This window comes from Achroia grisella, unplaced genomic scaffold, assembly GCF_030625045.1.
Source record: "Achroia grisella isolate CSIRO2021 unplaced genomic scaffold, CSIRO_AGI_Agris_v1 utg1080, whole genome shotgun sequence".
Lineage (NCBI taxonomy): Eukaryota > Metazoa > Arthropoda > Insecta > Lepidoptera > Pyralidae > Achroia > Achroia grisella.
This window is the reverse complement of record NW_026712570.1, coordinates 1,352,142-1,375,517: the sequence shown is the minus strand read 5'-3', so window position 1 is coordinate 1,375,517 and position 23,376 is coordinate 1,352,142. Positions and strand designations below refer to the sequence as shown.

The 23,376-nt window shown below is 34.5% G+C and overlaps 1 protein-coding gene and 2 non-coding genes across 9 annotated transcripts in view; 2 read left to right on the top strand and 1 right to left on the bottom strand.

The window, feature by feature from the left end:
• The window catches only part of LOC131842198 (resistance to inhibitors of cholinesterase protein 3), a 54,078-nt gene extending 32,578 nt beyond the window's left edge, over window positions 1-21,500 (bottom strand). For 3 of the 7 annotated variants that reach the window (XM_059190733.1, XM_059190767.1, XM_059190745.1), the window contains exons 1-3: window positions 21,201-21,500; window positions 16,072-16,383; window positions 5,007-5,185 (exon numbers count right to left, since the gene is read on the bottom strand). In XM_059190733.1, the coding sequence (XP_059046716.1) occupies window positions 5,007-5,185; window positions 16,072-16,383; window positions 21,201-21,357 (648 nt within the window). In that variant the 5' untranslated portion in view covers window positions 21,358-21,500. The remainder of the gene's footprint in view (window positions 1-5,006; window positions 5,186-16,071; window positions 16,384-21,200) is intronic. The other 4 variants (XM_059190739.1, XM_059190753.1, XM_059190761.1 and 1 more) reach the window with 3 other exon arrangements.
• On the top strand, window positions 12,577-12,648 carry Trnae-uuc (transfer RNA glutamic acid (anticodon UUC)). The gene has a single exon. It is a non-coding gene; the product is annotated as a tRNA-Glu (tRNA).
• Trnae-uuc (transfer RNA glutamic acid (anticodon UUC)) lies at window positions 12,771-12,842 on the top strand. The gene has a single exon. It is a non-coding gene; the product is annotated as a tRNA-Glu (tRNA).
• Window positions 21,501-23,376: the final 1,876 nt, after the last annotated feature.

Here is a 23,376-nt window from a genome sequence, read left to right as displayed (position 1 = left end):
ATTAATTTGTTATACAATACTAAAAATAGAATGCACATGAACTCATTTTTGACCCTTATTACTCCATAAAGGGATTTGAAGCCGCGATTCAAGATAAGAGCCGTGCAGAGCGCTCAATTAGAGATGTGCTACCTCGTAATAAACATGACTCGAGTTGAAATTCAGGTAACTCGAGTTGACTCGAGTTACCTGGAATAAAAATATTTTTTTTATTATTTCGAACAAATCTAATGTTTTTGGGTGCAGCTAGCCTTGAAAGCTTTACCGAACTAAAGGAGGCCAGTAGAAATGGCACTTTAAATCCGCAGAAGAACTTATAGAACGCATAATCATTTTAATGATAACATAATCGGACGAATATGCGAAAAACAATGAGAACAACCTCAAATCAATACTGAAATATTTGTGACGAGTGAAAATTGTATGATATGAAAACAGAAAATTTCATGTCATTGTCGGTTGGATGACAGAATCACGTTCTCGCTCTTTTACTTGATTCATTCATTTACAAGTTGAATTCATCCAACTCGAGTTGCCAGAATTCAACTCGAGTTAACTCGAGTTGACACATCTGTACGCTCACTGGCACAAGATCACGGTGCCCCAAAAATAATGAATATGACATCATCGCGTAACAGTTGACTCTTTCTAACTAGACGCGGCGCAAGTCATCAGCTGAATATGCAGTAATATTAAAAATGGACGTGCCATTCGATGATAAGAAAATAATAATAATCTTGTCCCAAGCTAAGCAGATCTTGAGATATTTATTTATACTATGGTGGCAAAAAAGCATACGCGATATTTATTTATACTATGGTGGCAAAGCAAGCATACGGCCTGATGGTTACCGTAGCCTATGCACGCCTGGAACATCAGGGGTGACACGCGCGCGTTGCCGACTCTTCAGAAACCTTAATACACCATTCTTGAAAAACCCCATGCTATAGTCTCGTGAGAAAACCTCGGCGATATTCAAAAAGGCATACCATCAGAGTCTAAGAAAATAATAATAATGATCCAGTACAATGCACACAGCGCCATCTAGTCCCAAGCTCAGAAGAGCTTGTGTTACCCATAACACAAGTTCTGTTTAGCTTGGGACTATAATGTATTTATTATTATTTTAATATATGTTTAATGTATAATTTTAATCTCTATAGATAAAGTGCAGAATGCCAATATTTTATTAAAATTACATCTCTATATAAACTGAAAGTGAATGAAATTTTAAACTCCTATATTCTCGCAATTTTCGTAAAAAGAGGTTTTACTCATCATATATTATCAAATTGCATCAAAATATTGCAAAAGTCTTTATTCATGTAGCTCGAGCTACATACTATACATAGCTCTATTACATCGACAGCCTCGGTGGTCTAGTGATTTAGCACACCGCTTTACTATTTGATTCTATTTGATTTTGGGTTCGATTTCTCGCACGGTACAAACATTTGTATTCATGAGTATGATTGTTTGTATAGGTCTGGGTGTTTTCTATGTATATTATGTATTTATTTACAAAAAAATGTTTCCTGTATTTATATCAGTTGTCTAGTACCCATAACACAAGCTCTGCTTAGCTTGGGACTAGATGGCGCTGTGTGAATTGTCCTGAAATATTATTATTACACTCTTATGCCATGTCAAAATCTACCGTCAGTTGGCAGTGCACCACCCCACCACCAGCATATGCTATTGCAACTTTGTCAAACGGAAATAGTCTATCTAAATAGTGGCCATAACCAAAACAGACCAGTCCCAAGCAGCACCCGTTCACAAGTATAACGGATATATTAATATACTAGCTTTATTCGCGACGTCGTCCGCGTGGAATTGTAACTTTATTATTCTAAAATATAAGATTTTTAAGTTAAAAGTATCCTAAGTTACTCCTTATTACATCAGCTACCTACCAATAAGTTCTGTCAAAATCGGTCCACCCATTTCAGAGATTTGCCGGAACAAACAGACAGACAGACACTGAGAGCAGTTAAAGAGTGGAACTCTCTACCAGCGTCTATTTTTCCTGCTTCTTACAACATTGGGTCTTTCAAGTCAAAGTGTGAATAGGCATTATTTGAGCTTGCGTGTAACAGCTTAGACTATATAATAACAGCTAAAAAAAATGTTATTTTGGTGTACGTACTGTATTTATATTCATATGCATCTAGTAAAAAACGATTCTTTCAATATTACAAACAGACATTCCATTTTATTTATATGTATAGATAAAATTCGCGTAGGTTCAATTTTACTGAACCCGCCTATCCCTTGTACCACAGTCGAAGAGCACGTCAGCTGATTCGTACGAACAGTCGCCTGCTTCAAATAGGACAATGTTTAGTTATGTACATTACGTTACAATTGCTTCATAGCATGCGCATAATATGTCATTTTAAAAGAAATGGAGAGAACATAGTACTACATTAGTTTTCATTTGCAAGTCAGGTCTATACGTTAACATAATGATGCACGTCTGAGAGGATCGTTTTAGAAATATAAAAATGTCAAACAATATGAGAGATGATGTAATAACCCTATTACTCATAGTACTTGCTAGCTCACTACTGTATCTTCTTTCGTTTCAACGGCAACTAAATACATATATTTAAATATATTTTCCCCAGAACGCCGCGAGGACCCTTGCGCATTCCGTCGTATTATGTAGGTCTTCCTTTGTGTAGGGCACAAAGGACAAGTCAATAAGTGTGTTATGGTCTGGGATGGCGCTCCGCAGTCATAAGCCTCCCTTGAAGCGGCACCCCACTTAACCGAGTTGTACCTGCAGCGGCATATCTGTGTGTATGTGAACTTAGAATTGATTTTTTTTCTAATTTCTATGTAATTTAGGGACTTTAAAAACTAAAAGTAGATGGCAGTTTCACTGTACCCTAAAACTTATAAACTACATCACTTCACCAGCAAGCAAATTGCTTTGTATGGCGCCCACATCAGAATAGAGAATATCTACCGCTGATTCGGAAATCACAAGAACGAGCAACTTGCGTATTGCTCTTTCAAATAATTGTTGTAGTAGTTGTATATCTGTTTAATGTTTATATTTATTTATGTTATTTCATTTTTTCTTTTATTACATATAAAAGAAAGAAAAAATGGGTTTGTATTTTTAGTGCTAATTTTATTTTAATTATTATCATTAATATTTTAAATAGTGCCATCTCTCTCCCCTTTTTTATATATATTTATTTTTCTCGTTTTGGTGCCACTGAAAACCAGCTGTATGTTCACATAGGATATACAATAAAGCTGAGTGGAGCCATTTCTGTGCTTGTGGAAGGAAAAAAATGATTCTTTTATGTTTATTTAAATGTAGATAACATGTCAAATTATGTTCAATTATACGTATAATTAGTAAAAATCACGGGATCTTACCATGTTTTATATGTAAACTGATCACGGTTTACCCGTGATCATGGCGGTTGAAACACTGCCGAAATATCGGGAACTCAATAAATATAAAACGTGGTAAGATCTCGTGATTTTTACTAATTATACATATAAATACTGACCGCGTCACATTTAAACAGTATATAAGTTTAATTATATAGAGATTTTATTTACTTTTTTGTTTGATTTTTTATATATTGTAACATTGTTGAAAAGCACTGTATAAATATTTTTTCTTTCTTTCTTGTACCTTTACATTTTTAAGTTGAAATGTGTGAATAAAAACTAGCAATTACCTAATTATTTTTAATAATTATGTTATCACATTGGATATGGAAATGTTTTTTGTTAATACAAATTAAAAATAATGAAATTAACATTATACCATGCTCACACAAGTTGTTAGATCTGGCGAAGCTGATAAGCCGCTTTATGAGTTAGAAATATTAGACGAATTCACAATAGCTGACGAAGATTTTTTTTATACAATTATGGTGACAATTAAGCATACGGCCTATCTGATGGTAAACTGTTACCGTAGCCTATCGACGCCTGTAACACCAGGGGTGTACCGTCCATGTTACCGACCCTTAAGAAACCTTAATATACTCTTGAAAAAACCCGTGCTGTAGTGTCGTAAGAAAACCTTGGTAAAGTTCATTCCACACTGTAAGTGTACGCGGGAGGAAACCGTACTGGCGAATAAAAAAATTGAAGATTAAAAATATATAGAACTGCGTTCAAAACAGTCTTTGTGTCAATAACTGACATATGTAAAGTCAGGTTTAATATAAATTAGAAAATATTTGATGTAAAATAAAAGAAAATGATTTAGAAAGAACAAGAATAAAATGGATAACGAAGTACCAACATATTAGATAGCCTTGTTCCATAAGTCTTTCAAAAACACGAATGAATTAGAAAAATGAGTAAAAATTCTGAGCAAAATATGATATTTGTATGTTCTTAATTCATAAATATAAATTATAAATTTAGTTTTTTGTATGTCATTTTAATGGTACAATAAAGTTTTATAAAGAAATATTGTTGTAACGTTAGTAACCTTTATTATTTCAATAAAGTTATCCGGCTCCGCATGGACTAAAAAATTATATGAAAAAGATACGTGTTTTATTTTTTAAATGTAATATGAATTTAACAGACTGCAAAGGTTTTTTTTTTAGTAGACGATATATTAGTCTAATTTAATGCGCTTACTTCACAAGTTATTATGAACTGACCAACCCTGCTTGGTTCTTTTGCATGTTTGTCCATTATCCATAGCACTCGTAACTTTAAGAAAATTTAAATACTTATATTAAAGCTATCAATAATATTCTTACAAGTCTATTAAGATTGTATACTGTAAAAAATCGAGGATTTGATTTAAATGCAAGTACATTTCTTTATATCAGGCAAACCTTAATTTTAAAAATGTCTCTTTAAATAATTTATATTCTAACATAGTACGCCTTTAAAACAAAAGTCCGTCAGATATGAATACCTTTTGAATACGAAGATCAGCGTCAGTATTAGAAGCCATGTGCCATATCGCAGAAGCCTCACACCATCACTCTACCACTCAGTCAACTGACCTTGATATCCAACTCAAAGTAGACCGATAGGGGGGAGGATCGTACCCTGACGTGGGGGGGCAGCGGCACGGGGGCCCTCGCTGGAGGCGGCGGCGTTCCCGCGGGGATCGCTCGGCCTCTCTCGCGGAGGGCAGGATGCGGACCAGCGCCTCGGATGGGTGATCGCTCTTGCTTTAGTGCTGTAAAAGTATACATTGTAAATATAACTTTATTATAACGTATTAAGGTAGTGTCTCAATGCTTACGTGCGGTTCGATACATTCTTACTTTGATGGAAAGTAAAGTATGTACATATAAAGAACCATAGATATCACAATATTCGTTATGGATCCTGTGGAACCTGTGGAATGATATGCCTGCGTACTCTGTAATGTTACTGCCATACCTCACCCATAACCAGGAACAGAGTTGGCTAAACAAACTGCTAAGCGACTATAATATAAGATTGAGTCTAGACTGAGGTATTCATGCAAACGACTTTATAAATGGTACTACTTAAGTAACTCCAACAGGGCGGTCCACACCGGCGCCTCCGGTCGCCCCTCCGATCGATTCCCCGTTCAAATCAAACGGGGATCGAAATTACAACGGCCTGTGCTGAGATTCGAACTCCTAGTCTCAAACTAAATTTGTATCCGGCAAGATCAGGCAATCATAGCCCGAAGAATTGCGACTCTGAAGTGGTAATGGGCAGGGCACATAGCTCGTAGGACAGATGGCCGTTGGGGTAAAGTCCTCGAGTGGCGACCACGGACCGGAAGACGCAGCGTGGGCCTTCCAGCAAGGTGGACCGACGATCTGGTCAAGATCGCTGGAAGGCATTGGATGCGAGCAGCGCAGGACCGATAGTCGTGGAGATCTTTGGGGTAGGCCTATGTCTAGCAGTGGACGTCTTCCGGGCTGCGATGAAGATCAGGCAATTGACGGCCTGGGCCGAGGTTAGGTGCCCTCAGACTAAAGTCGTATCCGTCAGGCGGGAGTTGGCCTTCAGCCGCTCCATAAGTCCTTCCGCGGGTTTGGAGTGTCATCTGCACTCGCCCTCTATCGTCCGGTGAAGCTGTATATGCCAGCTGCGGCTAATAACATTAGAATAGTTCGTAAATATAAAAAAATAATAACTTCACTACTACTTTTAATATTAATAACCAAACGTATGCATTGAGACGCTACCTTAAACACTTAGTTCCATGAAGATTATTTCAATAGCAAACCATGCAATTTTTATTAATAACATGTGACATAATTAACATTAAATTAATTAATAATTATGGGGGGAAGGGGATTGTTAGTAATGAGGACTCATGACCCCATTACTAGCAATGTACCATGAACCTCCACGCGGTTCCCCCTGGAAACCATCGTAATAAATTCATGGTGAATTTGTCACGATGAGCTAACTGACCTGACCTCATGTTCATCTTATCATCCTCCACTGGTGACAGCGTAAACCGTTAGCGCAGGCGGGTGCATCATTCCATTATCATGCATAAAAAATACGGTATCTGTTATATCTTCCTATATATTCATCTATATAATCAACATGGAAGATTGCAGCATGACAGATAAATAAAAAAAAATCTTAAGTTTTTTTTTATTAATTATTATTATTATCCTGTATGTGAATTCCTAAGATTTTTTGTTTTATTGCATGGTATTGTTTATTTTTGTTGAAAGGTACACATTCCATTATCAACCATAAAAAAAAATTATTAATACTTTCAAAAACACATCAATCAACACTTATTAAATAGGTGTTAATAAAAATTTGTGCTAAATAATATAAAACAAATTAGTTATACACGTTTCTTTTAACTCTCAACAAAATAACATACTTCATGCGTTTCACTGTAATTTAAATATATACACGTCATGGAAAAATTAAAACACTTTTTGAAAGAGAGATAAGACCTTCTTGATGGAGATATTCAGTGGATTATATACAACAGCAAATATAACTTATTCTCGATCTGATACAGTTTACATACACGTTTACACGTTACATATCAACTGTTATTTAGCACCATGATTACTTATTTTATACCCAATTTACAGTGATGAGAGAGTGTAAACACGAGTGGAAACACTTCCCATGCCATTGACGCTGCCACTCGCGCTGCCCGGCGCTCACTCAATTGTCGGTTGTTCGTGCGCGAGTCAAAGGACTGGCAGCGCGAGTGGCTGCGTGTTCTTACATTCAGCTCTCTCGCTCAGTAGTCGCAGTGTTTCCGGCAGCGCGAGTGGCAGGGGAAGCGGCTGAATGTAAACGTAGCATTGAATGTGATGGATTAGATTTTTTTAAAATCAATGTGCTTAATATTTCTTAGCATTCTATGGTTTGACCGTGCGAGTGTTTAGGTCCATTGCGTGTCAGAGAGGGAAACTCCGTGCAGTTACCAGGAATTGTGACCCGGGTGTAGGTTTAAGGGAGCACCTTACCGACGTATGTTGATGTAAGGGGCTCCCTTAAACTACTCACCTTCAACCCTCGATTTTTCTCTAAAATTTTCATGTTCAATCTAGACACGCGGCAGCGTGTCAAGCCGAGTTTCAAGTAAACTGGCCTGCAGCACCGTGTGTATATTTACACGAACCATTTGGAGCCACTTTTGACCCCCTCATAACTCAAAAACTCTATCACACAAACCTGTCAAATTTGGTTCATATATTGAGACCTGCGAGATAAATATGTGTTCCAAATTTCATAAACATATCTCAAACGGTTATTTAGATATTAATGTCCAAAAATCGTCATTTTTATCACTGATCAACTATAGATCAAAATTATAACCCACTTCCAGATGACCTAGGAAGTTCAAATTTGGCATGCAGATAGGTAATTAGGTGAATATAAAGGAAAAAATCTGAAACTGGTAAATTGTTATCATTTTACTACAATTTTTCACTTTAATTGATTATATTTCAACTTATACTGGACGAATACTAAAATTCTATGAAAACGTCGATAGCCACCAATTGACATTGATCCCTGGCGAAAAATCTCATCTTGTACTGGACTGAAACTAATATTGTATGAAAACGTCGATCATTACCAATTTACGTTGACCCCTTCACATCAGTGTCGATAACTAGCAAACTTCAAATATTGCATTGAGCGGTAAACACTAGTTGCTATAATTTAGATTCTGTCTAAAATATACTCGTACTTATAACTAGGAGTATAGTCGAATTTCGTATTTATTATGTTATTAACTGAGATTTGGTATTAATTATAATTTCAATATTTAGCGCACATGGATAGTGTAAAATCATTATTTTTATAAATAATTATTAAATAATAGACATTTCGGTATAGGGCGCCGCGGCGACGTGTGGGAGCGGTGCGATAAAACGTTGACGCGAACCTGTCCGAGCGAATGGCAGCCGCCCTCATATGTCTCAATGTTTTGTTTCTCGATATCTAACCTATAAGGTTGCGATTTATGCTACGAAATTTATAGCTTTCTTAAATTATACTTATATATTTGTGGTTATATTATTATTACATTATTTTAGTAAATACGTATGGTATAGACAATAGTTTAAACCAAAAATTAATAACAATTTTAGTATAGTTATAAGTAGGAATGTATAGTTAACTCGAGAATGAGAACTCATTGGTAACAAATTGTTTTCTTGAGAATTCAATATATAACAGTCAATTTGTTACATAATCGTCTTTACGAACTATAACGTGTCAATACGAAGTTTCAGATATTAAATAATGTATATGTTGAAAGAGAACAATTCCGTATTTGCTTAACATATGCTATTACTATCCACAAATCACAAGGCCTTAGTTTTGGCAGTCCTCTTCTTAACATAGGCTCCTCCATATTTAATAAAGGGCAGGTTTACGTTGGACTCTCCAGAGTTAAAACCTTAGATGGGGTACGTCTTAACAATTTAGATCCAAGTCACGAGAGCTCTATTGTAGAGTACAACCATCTGTGGACGTTATACCGCCCCGATTTGCCCAAAAATTCCTGATACTGAATTAGCTTTGGACTTCAACATTTGAAAGTTACAAGAAAATATAGAAAATAACACAAAAAAAAGACAATTATACCCCGTAAATATACGAAAATACAGTAATTTATCAAAAATAATTTGGTATTAATTTAGTTATAAATATGTACCTAGTATAATTTATGTACAAAAAGTAATGATATCCCATCAAAAACATAAATGTGAAATGATAGCCGAGTTTAATATTATGATATATGCCTTGATTGTTGACTTCTACGACAAAAGAGATGAGATCTAAATGGGTGCCAAGTTCAATGGTCTGTCCTGAAATGTATTTATAACAATATAAAATATCATTTCTTCTTATAACTTAGGATAATATACTGTAGCCTAAGGTCTAACTTGGCTAGTTTTCATATACGAAATATACTGTAGCCTTCGCAAGTTCTAAACATGTTACTTGTAGGTTCCTATTTTAATATTAATAGTAACTAGCAATCGAAAGTAATAATTGGTATATGAGAACTGGCCAAGTTAGACCTTAGGCTACAGTATATTATCCTAAGTTATAAGAAGAAATGATATTTTATATTGTTATAAATACATTTCAGGACAGACCATTGAACTTGGCACCCATTTAGATCTCATCTCTTTTGTCGTAGAAGTCAACAATCAAGGCATATATCATAATATTAAACTCGGCTATCATTTCACATTTATGTTTTTGATGGGATATACATTACTCATATTGTTTCAAAAGATTTACAGAATTCCAATTCAAAAGGTAGATTTACCACAGCTTAAAAAAAAGTTATCGAAGTTTGGAATGCTGGAGTGGCAACCACTAAACGGTCACCCATCCATGAAATGGCGTATCCTAATATTGCTTAACCTCATTGATTACCGAGTGACGAATGCAAGTGAGCCGCATGCGCTACGGTAATGACATATGATGTCAAAAAAGAAAGTTATTTACATACAATGAGTGTGCAAATACGAGACCAAGCCTCGAACTCGTTTACCGAAGGCGTGATCTTGTAGTCTAGTCGGTTTCACTGGTCTGTACGATATCTATATCTAACAGAATTATGTATACACACATATATAATCTCACTACTCACTAATCCGAGTCGGGGTAGCTAAAAAGTTTGTTTTATAAATACAAAACTACCCATACAAATATTATAAATGTGAAAGTCTGTCTGTCTTTTGCCTTTTCACGACTAAACGACTGAAACAAATTTAAAGAAATTTATCGTAAAGATAGTTTGTAGGTATACGGGGACGCTCCTAAACTATTTATTACCTAAAAAAAAAAGTAGACGATGTCGCTGGTAACAGCTAGACATCCATATAAAACCTGCTCTATACAATACATGTTTCAAAATATATGAACCATATACATATAAAAAGTATTATCATTCAAATCTTAAAATTAAAAGTGATCTTGTCGACAACGCGGCAACTTACCGACCTGAGCCGCTATATTTTCCTATACAATTAAAAAAAAAATACTACATATTTAAAAAAAGAAGTATGAATAAAAGTTCGTGGAATTGTAAATCTAAATTCAAAATTTAAAAACGGAACTCGTTACGACATTACCCAGAACTCGGCGGATTGATTCTCATTTAAACATTCGTTTCACCTTTGTACCTTATTACGGCACGTTTTCTAATAATTTCAGCCAGTATCATGTGATTTACTTTTGACGTATTTTGGATAATCTATACTTCATTATTATTACATAGTATAAAATAAAGTCGCTGTCGCTGTCTGTCCCTATGTATGCTTAAATCTTTAAAACTACGCAACGGATTTTGAAGCGTTTTTTTTTAATACATAGTGATTCAAGAGGAAGGTATATATATATATATATATTATACATGTACCGGGGCGAGTAGCTAGTGTACTATAAAACAAAGTTGCTGTCGGTGTTTAACCTATCTATCTATCCCTAATCTATGTATGCTTAAATATTTAAAACTACGCAACGGATTTTGAGACGGTGTTTTTTAATAGATAGTGATTCTGGAGGAAGGTTTATATGTATAATACATGTACACTCGTGCGAAGTCGGGGCGAGGAGCTAGTACTATTATAAACGCGAAAATATAGTTTGTAAGTATGGACGTTTTTTATTCTTTCACGCAAAAACTACTGAACGGATTTTAATGAAACTTTACAGTAATATAGCTTATGCATCAGAATAACATAGCCTATATTTTATATTGAAATTTAACGCAGATGAAACCGCAGTCAGTACATATACATACATGTATATATACGCGCGGATGGTAACAGATAATTAAATAGATTAAAACACATGCATGCAGTGAACAATACCCGAGGTTGTTGTGAATGGTCACTTCCTAATTCACATTCCAGGGTTCGCTGATGACTCAGCATTTGATTGATATGTCTAGTTGTGAAATAGTTTTAGTTATACACAGAATATAGACTGCCCCGCTCAACTGCTCCTATACCTATCTGTCAACCAAAGAATGGAGAAATTGAACAAGGGACCATAAATAAAGAATAAATAATAATAATAATAATAATAATCTCAGGACAATTCACACAGCGCCATCTAGACCCAAGTTAAGCTAGCTAAAGCTTCTGTTATGGGTCCTAGACAACTGATACAAATATATAGATAATTTTTTTTGTGAAGCTGTAAAGGCCAGCTACGGCCAACAGCATTAGAGTAGTCCGAAAAAAAAAGCCTAACTAACCACCACGCATGACTTACACTTATGGAATAAACACCCTATTTGTCAATTGTTAGATACGGCATCTAATTTATTTTAAAAAGCCATATGTGGCCAAGGACTCGATATGGCAGTTCACAGGCCATTTCTGTACTATCAGTGTTGCCAACTAATATAAAACATTTTTGATCGTAATGAAACAGTAGACAAGGTGAAAAGGAATTGTTAGTAATGTGGATTGATGATTTTATTGCTAGCAATGTACCACGTCAGGTTGACCTCAAAGGTACCCCCTTGAAACCATCGTGAAAATTCACCATGAATTTACCACGATAAGCTATCTGACCTGACCTCATACTTATCATCCTCCACTGGTGCCCCGCCAGCGTAAACCGTTAGCGTAGTGGTGCACCATTCCATTACCAACCATAAAAAAACTATCTATTAAAAAACCGTTTCAAAATCCGTTGCGTAGTTTTAAAGATATAAGCATATATAGGGACAGACAGCGACAGCGACTTTATTTTATACTATGTAATGATGAATTAGCATTGAAAAGTGCAACTCTAAATTTCCGTATAAAGTATGAACTCTAATTTTTTAATATCGATTTTGATTTATATGGCAAAAGAACTTTTGCGGGGTCAGCAAGTATAATAAATAAATAAACATTACTATTATCAAATGACAGAAAAAGGTATATATTTCTTATACCATATCTCCTGCCATTCATTATCGTATTATCGTATTTTTATTAGAATTAGGATATACATTAGTGTTGTTTATGATAATTTGATAATCATTTTAATATATTTATAACAGTATTAAACTATTAAATACTTACAGATAGTCGATTGTGCCAGTACATCGACAATTTCGATTGTAAAGATATATCCCGTATGGTCTAGTGGCTAGGATACCTGGCTTTCACCCAGGAGGCTCGGGTTCGATTCCCGGTACGGGAAAATTTTTTGGTACCATCTTTTTGTAAGAAAAAAAAACGTTTGGAAAAATTCATCTGTTATAAACCATACTTAACAATAGCAATTGATGTCAATACCTCGACAATTTCGAATATAAAAATATATCCCGTATGGTCTAGTGGCTAGGATACCTGGCTTTCACCCAGGAGGCTCGGGTTCGATTCCCGGTACGGGAATGAATTTTTGTTACATTTTTTTTATAAATATTAATAATTTAACTGAAAAGATGGCAACACCGTGCACTATTAATGTTACTAAGTTGTATAAACAAAACGAAACAATATTCAGAGCCGCTAAACACATGTGTAACCGTTTAGCGTTGAGTGAACAATTTACAATTTCAATGAATGGGCTTGTCAGTTTTAAACGAGTTGTGGTTTAGCAGTTAAACTACCGCTTCATCCACCAACGGTCGCTGGTTCGATCCGTCAGTTTCAGTGCTTAGTGGTGCGCGGTTAAACACAATAGTCTCGCTATTAATGTTCGCTGTTTTGATCCTACACAATATAAAAGGTTTTTATGAGCGTCCGATTTTTTTTACCACCGCAAACAAGCATACGGCACAGCTGAAGGTAAACGGTTACCGTAGCCTATGGACGCTTGAAATGTATACGTTACCGATCCTTAATATACCCTTCTTTGAAAAACCCCATGATGTTGTATCGTGAGAAAATATTCATCTATGCATATAAATAAAATTAGAGTGTCTGTTTGTAATATTGAAATAATCGTTTTTTACTACATGCATATGAATATAAATGCGGTACATACACCAAAATAATATTTTTTACAATTTTTATCTGTCTGTCTGTTTGGTCCGGCAAACTCTCAAATGGGTTGACCGATTTACGGGACTTTCATTGGCAGGTAGCTGTAATATGGATGTAATAAGGAGTAACTTAGGCTACTTTTATTTTAGAAAAAATTTTTTAATTTAGACAAATAAATGAAATAACAAAATTTATATACTGCAACGGTTAAAATTGATTTTAATTGTTACAAATAAACGCGTTGCCGTTTACAAAACGCTACCGCCTTCCACTTGGGCTGATGTGACATAAACAAATCAATTATCTATATATCTCTCTATCTAATTAAACTTTTGTTCTTTGCGGGGGTTCTTTGTTTCTTTTTTTTGAAAAAAAATGACAATTATGTAATAAATAAAATTAATTTCTGATGCACGAAATAGAAGCAGAAATATGTTATTATAATTATTATTAAAATAAACTTATTTAGGTAAGTATTTTGTATAATTTGTTAATAATTAAATTTATTTTCTTCTACCACTCCTATACCTACACAAAAACGAGCATCGAACTTGCGTATAGCTCTTTACAATAAATGTTATTCAACAATAAATTTTCAGTTCTTCAGAAATCGCTGCCGCCTGTCACTTAGGTCGTGTGACCTTAACGAGGTGACGAGGTGGCGTTAAAACTTTTGTTCTTGGCGGGGCTACTTAGAAACGGGTCTTACTTGAAACGCTGCATTGTGAAAGCTAATGTGTCTATTTGTATTGAAGCCTACAGAGCATACAGCTAACATGGCATCATACTGTATTTACATGTATTTGTATATACAGTATGATGCCATGTTGGTTGGTTTGTGAATTGCTGTACCCGTGGTTTCACCTGCATTAATTTCAATATAAAATATAGCCTGTGTTATTCTGATGTATAAGGAATATTACTGGTACAGGTATAATACTTATTTATTAAAATTTTATCAAAATCCGTTCAGTAGTTTTTGCATGAAAGAGTAACAAACATACTCACAACTAACAATAACAATTCCTAAACTCATTGTAAAGAAGTTTAGAGTTAAGAAAGCTATAGTATTAATATTTTTGCAAAACATCTCTACATATAACAAAATCGTGACGACGGAACAACTGTCTGTTTGTCCATTTACTATTGGCGAAGATTATTAATTGGTATAGGACAATTTGATATGACAAGTAACATGTAAAATTACACCGTTAATCTTCCTAAAATAAATAAAAAAATATATATATATGACCAGTTAAACAGAGAAATTAGAATAAAATTACAGAATATGTTATTATTAATAATGCATCAATATATAGACTAAAGAAAACTAACAAAAAAAAAACTAAAAAATACCCCCAAAGCGACAAAATAATTAATTTTTTACAATTGTGTAAATTAGTTAACTAACAAACTCATAGATGGCGCTATATGGACGCTTTTTCTATTATAGGCGTTTGGTTTGTCACAAATACATATAGACGAAGTCTCGGGAATTACTAGTCAAAAATAAGATAATATAGACGTCGCCAAATTTTGGTACGAACAGTCATAAACACATCGTAGCCCGGCTGGATATGTCATGTCAACAAAGTTATTTGCGCAAGCGCATAATAATATTATAGATCACTCCTGTACAGCAAAACAGGTTTAAAATAGTGTTGGTACATTACATAAAAATAGTGTTGTGATATATTCCATCAACAAGTTCATTTTAAGCAGGTGTAATACATAGCTTGCGTTACCGGGTATTCTCACATCGGTTGCTTAACTTTCTGCCATTATATATATGTATATACTATCTGACCCCTATTTTTTATTTAAGTATAACAAAATCAATACAAATAGATATACAACTAAGAGAACACAAACATATTTTTAGCGTTACACAGACAAAAGTCTTTTTAAACATATAAGCTGACCCCTATTACTCGACTTTTATCACTATATTTCGGCCTATTTACAAAAAAAAAATTAAATTATAGCCTATATGTTATACTGATATATAAGCTATATTGCTGTAAAGTTACATCAAAACCCGTTCTGTAGTTTTTCCGTGAAAGAGTAACAAACATCCATCCATACTCTCAAACATCGCGTTTATAATATATATATGTAAATTAGAAAGTACATTTTTAATTTGATTTTGTGTTTAATTAACTAATTGGCCTTTCATACAATAATTTCAAGTTGAACTCCAAGCTTTTTAAAACTAAGTAGATTTTAATGTAACTAGCATACTTCAATAACTGTAGTCCTAACTTATAGTTCTATATTCCTAAGTTTTCTATCTATATTTTTAAGAGAATAGTGACTCCTTTGCTATCAATTAACCAAGTAAGGTCCACCTCCACGCAGTCTCCTTGGAAACCAAAGTCTAATTCCTAGTATATTCGTCACGATATGCTAATTGACCTGGCCTCATTCTCATCTTGCCATACTTTACTACCCCGCTAGCGTATACCGATAGTGCAAGTAGATGCACTATACCATTATCATAACGAAAAAAATCTATATTCTTAACTTTGATTTTTCACGAGATTATAATTAGCTAAGGTCTAAATAAATTCCAGGTTAATCAAAGCAGCAATTCCTTCAAAACCATGCGTGTTAGTCAACTTTCAACGGCACTAACTATCTTGGAGTGTCCACGAGTTCAGCGCCGTGTGAGTGCTCACGCTCCACGCTGGCACCCCAAAATGTTCTTTCAAACAGGAACTGTTGCTGCTCTTCAACGTTTCCAGCAGCATTTTCGTCGTCTTCCCAACGTTCTCGTTCCTTTTGAGGAACGCTACGATGTCCACGCCGCACGTTTCGTTTACGGACTTCCTGCACTCGGCGGCGTCGTGGGGTGACAGCTTCCCGTCTTTGGATATCACTGAGCTGCATACCTCGTTGATGAGTTCCAGGACGGCCATGTGGGCCTCGAATATCACGTCACAGCATCCTGTTGGGGAACTACATTGATCGGTATTGGATGATTGTAAAGGTGTTTTCATGTGCAAATGGTGTAAAGTTATGGAATTTGGTTAAACTCCAAAAACGTAAGTTACAATTCCAGTAAGTTTTGTAAGTACTTAAAAGTAAAGGTAGAGAACGAATGAAGAGAAGTGAAGATAATAATGTGATGTATTAGAAACGTAAGGAAATTGTACTACTGGCGTTGTTCTAAAAGTAATACGAGTTATGGTTTCTTTTTGGCAAAATATATAAGGTATTTTTTATGTTAATATTATCGTAGAATTTTGTATAGTTCTATTGACTATTGGTTTAACAGAATTTGAAATAATTCAATAAACCGTTGTATATACGTAAATAGCGATTTGGTTTACTAGTACCCTTAGGACCCCATGTGGTTGTAGCCCACTCATAAACGAAATATCTTCTTTGGAAGTAAAAAGCGGAAGTGATTGAAGGAGAGAAAAACCATCGCTCCTAAGAACCTCCTTCAATTGTTGTCTCTGACGGGCCTAGGCAGCGAACTCTAAAAAATGAGCGAACACAATAGATTTGTGCAAGTCTCAGTGCTACAGATCTCTTTAGCACCAAGAAAGAGTGCAAAACTTTTAATAAAAAAAATAATTGAAAATTAAGATACTGAATATCAGTAAAAGGAGAGGTAGGTATGACTGCTGAGAGGCCAATTGAAGAGGCAAATAAACTATTGCTGGAAAACATACACACTAGTGTTTTAATTAAAGGCAAAACTAAGTTTTGGTTGGGTCCTTTCAACAAAGAACGCAGGGTTTTTGAGGGTGACGCAGTGAATCGTGTCATAACGCGTATTCAAGGCGTTTGTGGCCCAAGTCGTCACCAACATGCTGACCACCTTCATGAAGGAGGACTACTGGCCGAAGGGAGTGGTGTATCTGCGCTACCGTGGCCGATTGCCGTCTTAAGTGCCGTGATCACACAGACAATTTATATATATATATACTTTATATTAATTTTAATATCATTCATATGTATTTTAGTCTGTAAAGGCCATTAGTAGTCTGAATTACATAAATAAATAAATAAAGACTCCTGCTAGTCTGTTATAATAACCAAATATGATTATTGTTCCATTCTCTACATGGATATGCATGGAAACACTAATGAATTGCAATGTAATAAATTTTAGTACATTTCTAATACACTTTACAATCTCCGTAAAGCATTGTCTCTGAAGCAACTAAATTGGCTACATAATAACATTGGATATAGATTTGGAAGATTTCCAGCCAAAGTAGGGTGAGATAATATATCAATTTAAGATTAAGAACTTCACTTGTAAAGTATATGGTACCACAGAGGATGTATATCATTTGCTGATGGAGTGTGTCAGGAAAGAGAGTAGGTATACGACGTAGAATAACGTCAGACCATAAAACAAATATATTCGATGTTGGTGTGAAAGTGTTTTAGCCGATCCTTCAGATACTGTAGAGCAGGACATTGTCGACTATATACGGACCAGGAGTAAGCTGATATTGATGGTGACGGAACTTAAATCGAGTTATAAAGCGAGTTTCAAGGCAAACATGCTGACCACCTTCATGAAGGAGGACTACTGGCCGAAGGGGGTGGTGTATCGGCGCTAACGTGGCAGATTACCGTCGTCCGTGCCGTGGCCACAAAGAGAATTTCAATATAGTAGTATGATATTTACCCACATGTCTATAAGGTATTTATAATATGGACCCAGTAGCCTGAACTAAATAAATAAAGGAATGCTCACTGGTGAAATGAAGTAGTTATTAATTTTAGGGTACAAAGGGACTGCCATGTAGTTTTAGTTTGTACAAAAGACTATTACAAAATAATATTTGTAACTATGGTACTATTTGATAGTATAATACCCTGAACTAGGAGCACTGATGACTATTCTACGGAACCAAGTTTGAGAATCCCATGAATTATGAGCTTGGAATGAAGAATGACAGAGATATAGGTGGTGATTACAACTTACCATCAGGTGGGTAATCAGTTTGTCTACCATTTCAGTTATATATAAAAAAGATTGCCAAATTTTTATGCTTTTTCATAAGCAAATGTAATGATATTGTCATAGACACTTGATAAAATATTTAACAAAATTTACTAGTTACATTATTAAAGAAAGTTATCAGAATATAATATACAGCACCCGAATGAAATTGTCAAGTCTTACTGAGCTAATTGAAATAAGCCACAGTTACAAAATTACACTGTGTCTCTCAAACCATGTTGGCAAAATCACCGATCAAAATTGGTGGCAGCTATTTAAAATAAAGAAGAAGTTGTCAGAAATACAATCAAACAAGTTAATAAACTATTATGGATATAAAAAAATGGATTCATAATTTTATTTATATATTACTAGCAGACCCGGCCAAGTGTTGCTGTGGCTAAGGTTCTTGAATAAAATACTATAAATTGAGATGTAAGCTATCCTATCTTTAAAGCTGGATCAAATTGCACACAATGTAGAAATCAAATTTGCAATCGGTCCAGTAGTTTAGGAGTCCATCATGAAGGAATAATTTGACACATAATTTTTATATATAAAGATGTATTTATATATATATTTTGCCCATGTAAATACATATGTAAAGAATATAACACACTTTAAAATTATGTACAACATCCAGTTGGCAGTGTTCACTGATTGCTATTTGAGTGTGAAAACATCAATTTGAGTCGACATTGGTATATGATTTAGGTTTGAATTCCAGCAACGACAATAATATTTATTATGAAATATGTGTGTATTCACATGCTTAATAATATCACTGCAGTAATTAATAAATTACAAGTACTGGAAAATGGAGTTTTAGATGTTAATTTTAATGTTTAGTGTAATTGTGTAGTCAGGTAATAAACCAATTATTTTTATTGAAATGGTAACATATATAAGAATTCTGCCAATATATAACAGTAATGAACCTACCAAGAAACCATGAAGGGTAGAAACAAGAGAAACATTCTACATGTAGTTCAATTAAGGAAGGTTTGATTTACATAAAAATATAGTCATAATTTTAAAATTACAATATTAATATCTGAGAACAATTCACAGAGCACCATCTAGTCTCAAGTTAAGGCAAACCTTGTGTTATGGCACTAGACAACTGATATAAATACATAGATACATTTTACATACATACTATAAACACAGAAAACACCAAGAGCAATACAAACAATCATACTAATGAATAAATTTTTGTATAGTGCGAAGAATTGAACCTGTAAACAGTGTGCTAAATCTCTAGACCACTGAAGCCTTCAAATATTGTCATATACTCATAATTTAACCTAATGCCATACAAAACCATTCACCATTTTTCTACTTGATAATACATTATTTATTGATTGTACATTTTTATCAAAGCAATTCATTAAAATTGTATTTTCCTATTAATGATTATTTACTAATCAACTTGTGTTAATAATATCTAACATTAAAAATATGATTACTTAAGTAATAATTTCATTACTAGTAAAATTATAAAATAATTTTTATTTCTCTAAAAACATTGCATATGGATCTGTGTAATGTTTGCGTCTAAAAACATTGCACAGGGATCAGTGTAATGTTTGTGTTTAGAGAAATAAACAATATTTTATAATTTTACTAGTAATGAAATTCTAACAATATTAGGCTGGAAATTCAACACATGAATAAAAGAATATGTATTTTATTGTTTTTTCTGTAAATAATGGAACATATTTTATGTGTTTTGTGAATCTAATATTTGATTAATTTATTGCAAAATGAAATTTTATATGAAAATTACCATAGAAATGTATTTTTTCTTTTTTAATGAGTATCTATTAAATGTTAAATTAGTACTAGTAGTACATTTCAGTAGTAATTAGTAGTACATTTACAGGTATATATATTGCCTGTGGATGTACATATAATTGCTATCAATTTTATACAATTATATCCGTTTTAAATAATGTTAAGTACTTAAGGTATTAAAATTAAACTGTTTTACCTTGAAACATAACTAGTTACTAATTAAACGCTGCAGACCAAATATTTATAGTAAATATTGATAGACTACATAATTTTTTATATAGATGGATATTAGTTTGTTAAAGCCTGACTTTTGGTGCTTTTAACTGCTGCATGGTCCCTAGTGCTCTTATAATATGTCAGAATAAATGATATTATATAATGCACATGAATAAATAAAAAAAATTAACACATAATTGGTTTGAAGGCAACAAGCAATATTTGAATATTGTTCTGTAACTCGCCATAAAAAAACTTCGTCTAAACTGTCATTTACACTTGGGTGTGAAACAAGTTTCCAGAAGGATAAGTAATGTTTTATTTATATTTGACTTTTCTAGAAACCTTCGTATGCGAGATACGTATTTGTATACATTTTTAGGTGAAGGTGTCCAGTTTTCCAATAGTAGAGTCAACAATAAGAAAATTATGCAATCATGTTTATATTTTAATTTCATACGCGAGTACCGCGGCTTGAATGGTCTTGTAAACATATAGCCCAAAGTCAACAACTGGTCCAGTCTATTTGTACAGCAATATCTCGCTCTTGCGAATTGCAAATACACCTACGTAACTGTTTACGTTGAAATCCAATCGTTAATACATAGCATTGCAATGGAAATCACGACAACTGGCGGCTAAAATGGTCGTCAATTACAACTTACACCCGTAAGTAGCGTATAATTAGATTAAAAACATCATAAGGCGCCCGCCCGACGGAACAGCGGCCGCCGCGACCAGCGCTATTGACATTGAGTTTGTGTTAAAAATACCAACTTTACCTGCCTCCCGGTCGAACTTGTTCGGCTTTAACTGGTCCTGCGTGTGGCCCAAGATCAACGGAGACAGTATCCTGGGCCACAACACTGCGAAACATCCCACAACAATCACTAGTACGAACATTGTCTTTCGTGGACCTAACACCTCCTCGTTCGCCATTCTGCAGTCGTGTTTTTCGTATCGTTTCGTCACTCACGTAAACAGGCAGTCGCACTCTACGGGTACATCGTCGTGTGTGATATAAATAAAGATTTTCATCCCTCCCACGTCCGACCATGAAAAGAAAAGCGCGAAAATGACAGCTGTCAAACGCGATCTCCCGGCACGGCGCTGCGTTCGCTACGGGAGCGATCCGGCTGTCTCTATCTTTACGGGAGCATCCGCGCATCTTCAAATTGTCTCGTAGCGCAGAAAGCCGGTGGATTGAGCTGGCTCGAAGTGACACAGCCGTATACGAAGTCAAACAGCTATGCCGACTTCTTGCCTCCCCAGCCACCGGCTCGGCTTGCAACGGTGAAATCGGCGGAGCGGTAAATGCAGTTCAAATATTGACAGAGCGTATTAAAGTTTGGCGGGCGAGCGTACGGCACTCGCTGGTCACAACTCGGTACATTATGCCTGGGCGCGGAGGCGGCGTCGGCTATTAACCCGTCCCCACCGCGAAGAGAACTACACGCGCTCAGATGAATACTAATTAGACAGTTTTGTGAGTACCTAGTGGTCGTAGGCGAGAACCATCGACGAAATGTGCATCCTTATAGGAATCTAATGTTTTTTCCACACATAATATCTCTTGAAGAGGAGTCTATTGCGAAAGAGTTAACCCTTTATTACTGCGCGACTTTATTACCAACATTGACCCAATGGCGCGACTGATCACCAGTTTACGAGGAATCCTAAGTACAATGTTTAAAACTGGAATTATGCATACATATTACATATTGTTTAAATATTCAACACTAGCTGTTACCTGTGCCTTCGTCTGTATGGAATTGAATTTTTTTCGTAAAAGAAATAATATTTCGATAATGAAAATAAGTTTTCTATAATAAGTTACTCCTTATAACATTAGCTATCTGCGAGACAAGTCCCGTCAACATCCGTCCAGACGTTTCTGATATTATCAAGAACAAACAGACAAAAAATTGTAAAATTTGATTTGATTTAAGAATTATATATACATACATAATATTACTGGAAAGTTGTTAATTTAAAATTACAGACAGACACCTCAATTTTATTTAACGGTATAGATATAACATTTATAAATTTAAATCAATGAGTCAAACATAAATTGTGCAATTTCATTAAGGAAATTAAGCGTGATAATTGAATAAGTAGATATTTGTAGATATAGTTTGCATTATTTGTTTCTAAACCTACATATTAATCTGTACCATGATTTATTTAGGCTAATGACAAAGAGATTGTAAACGAATAATCATATAGAAAACAGCAATGGAAATACCAACAACATACCGATTACCTATTCCTAAAATTTACTAATCATTCATATGAACATCGAATCATTAACATTTTTCTATTTATTTATTTGCACAACACGGAAAAACCGATTTGTAGGAACTGTAGAAATTAGTACATAATTAAAACAAAATAAAAAAAGTAATGGAGTGTGTAAGGAATCAGGAACGAGAGTCTATGGCTTATAATAACGTCAGACCATAGAATAAATATTGTTGAAAATCGATGTTGTGCGATCTCTTAATTATATATTGATGGCGAGATTAATTACTAAAATGATACTACATATTCAATTTTCAACATATATTTCTATTGTAATTTTTTAACATTTTTATTTATTATTCCATTCAAATTAATGTAGGCTGCCAGTACTTGTCAATCTGCAACAAATATTGGTTGTTGGTGACATGCAAACTGTTTTAGCAGATCCTTCACACACTGCGGCTAAGGCAATTTGTTTACTGGTGAGGTAATGCAGTAATTAGTTTTAGGGTACAATGGGACTTGCATGTACTTTTAGATTGTACAAAAATCCCTAAAAGTAATTAGAAATAAAACAAATATGAAGAAAAATTCTTAGGAATTCACATACAGGGTAATAATAATAATTAATAAAAAAAGAACTTAAGATTTTTTTTTTATTTATCTGTCATGCTGCAATCTTCCATGTTGACTATATAGGAAGATATAAGAGAT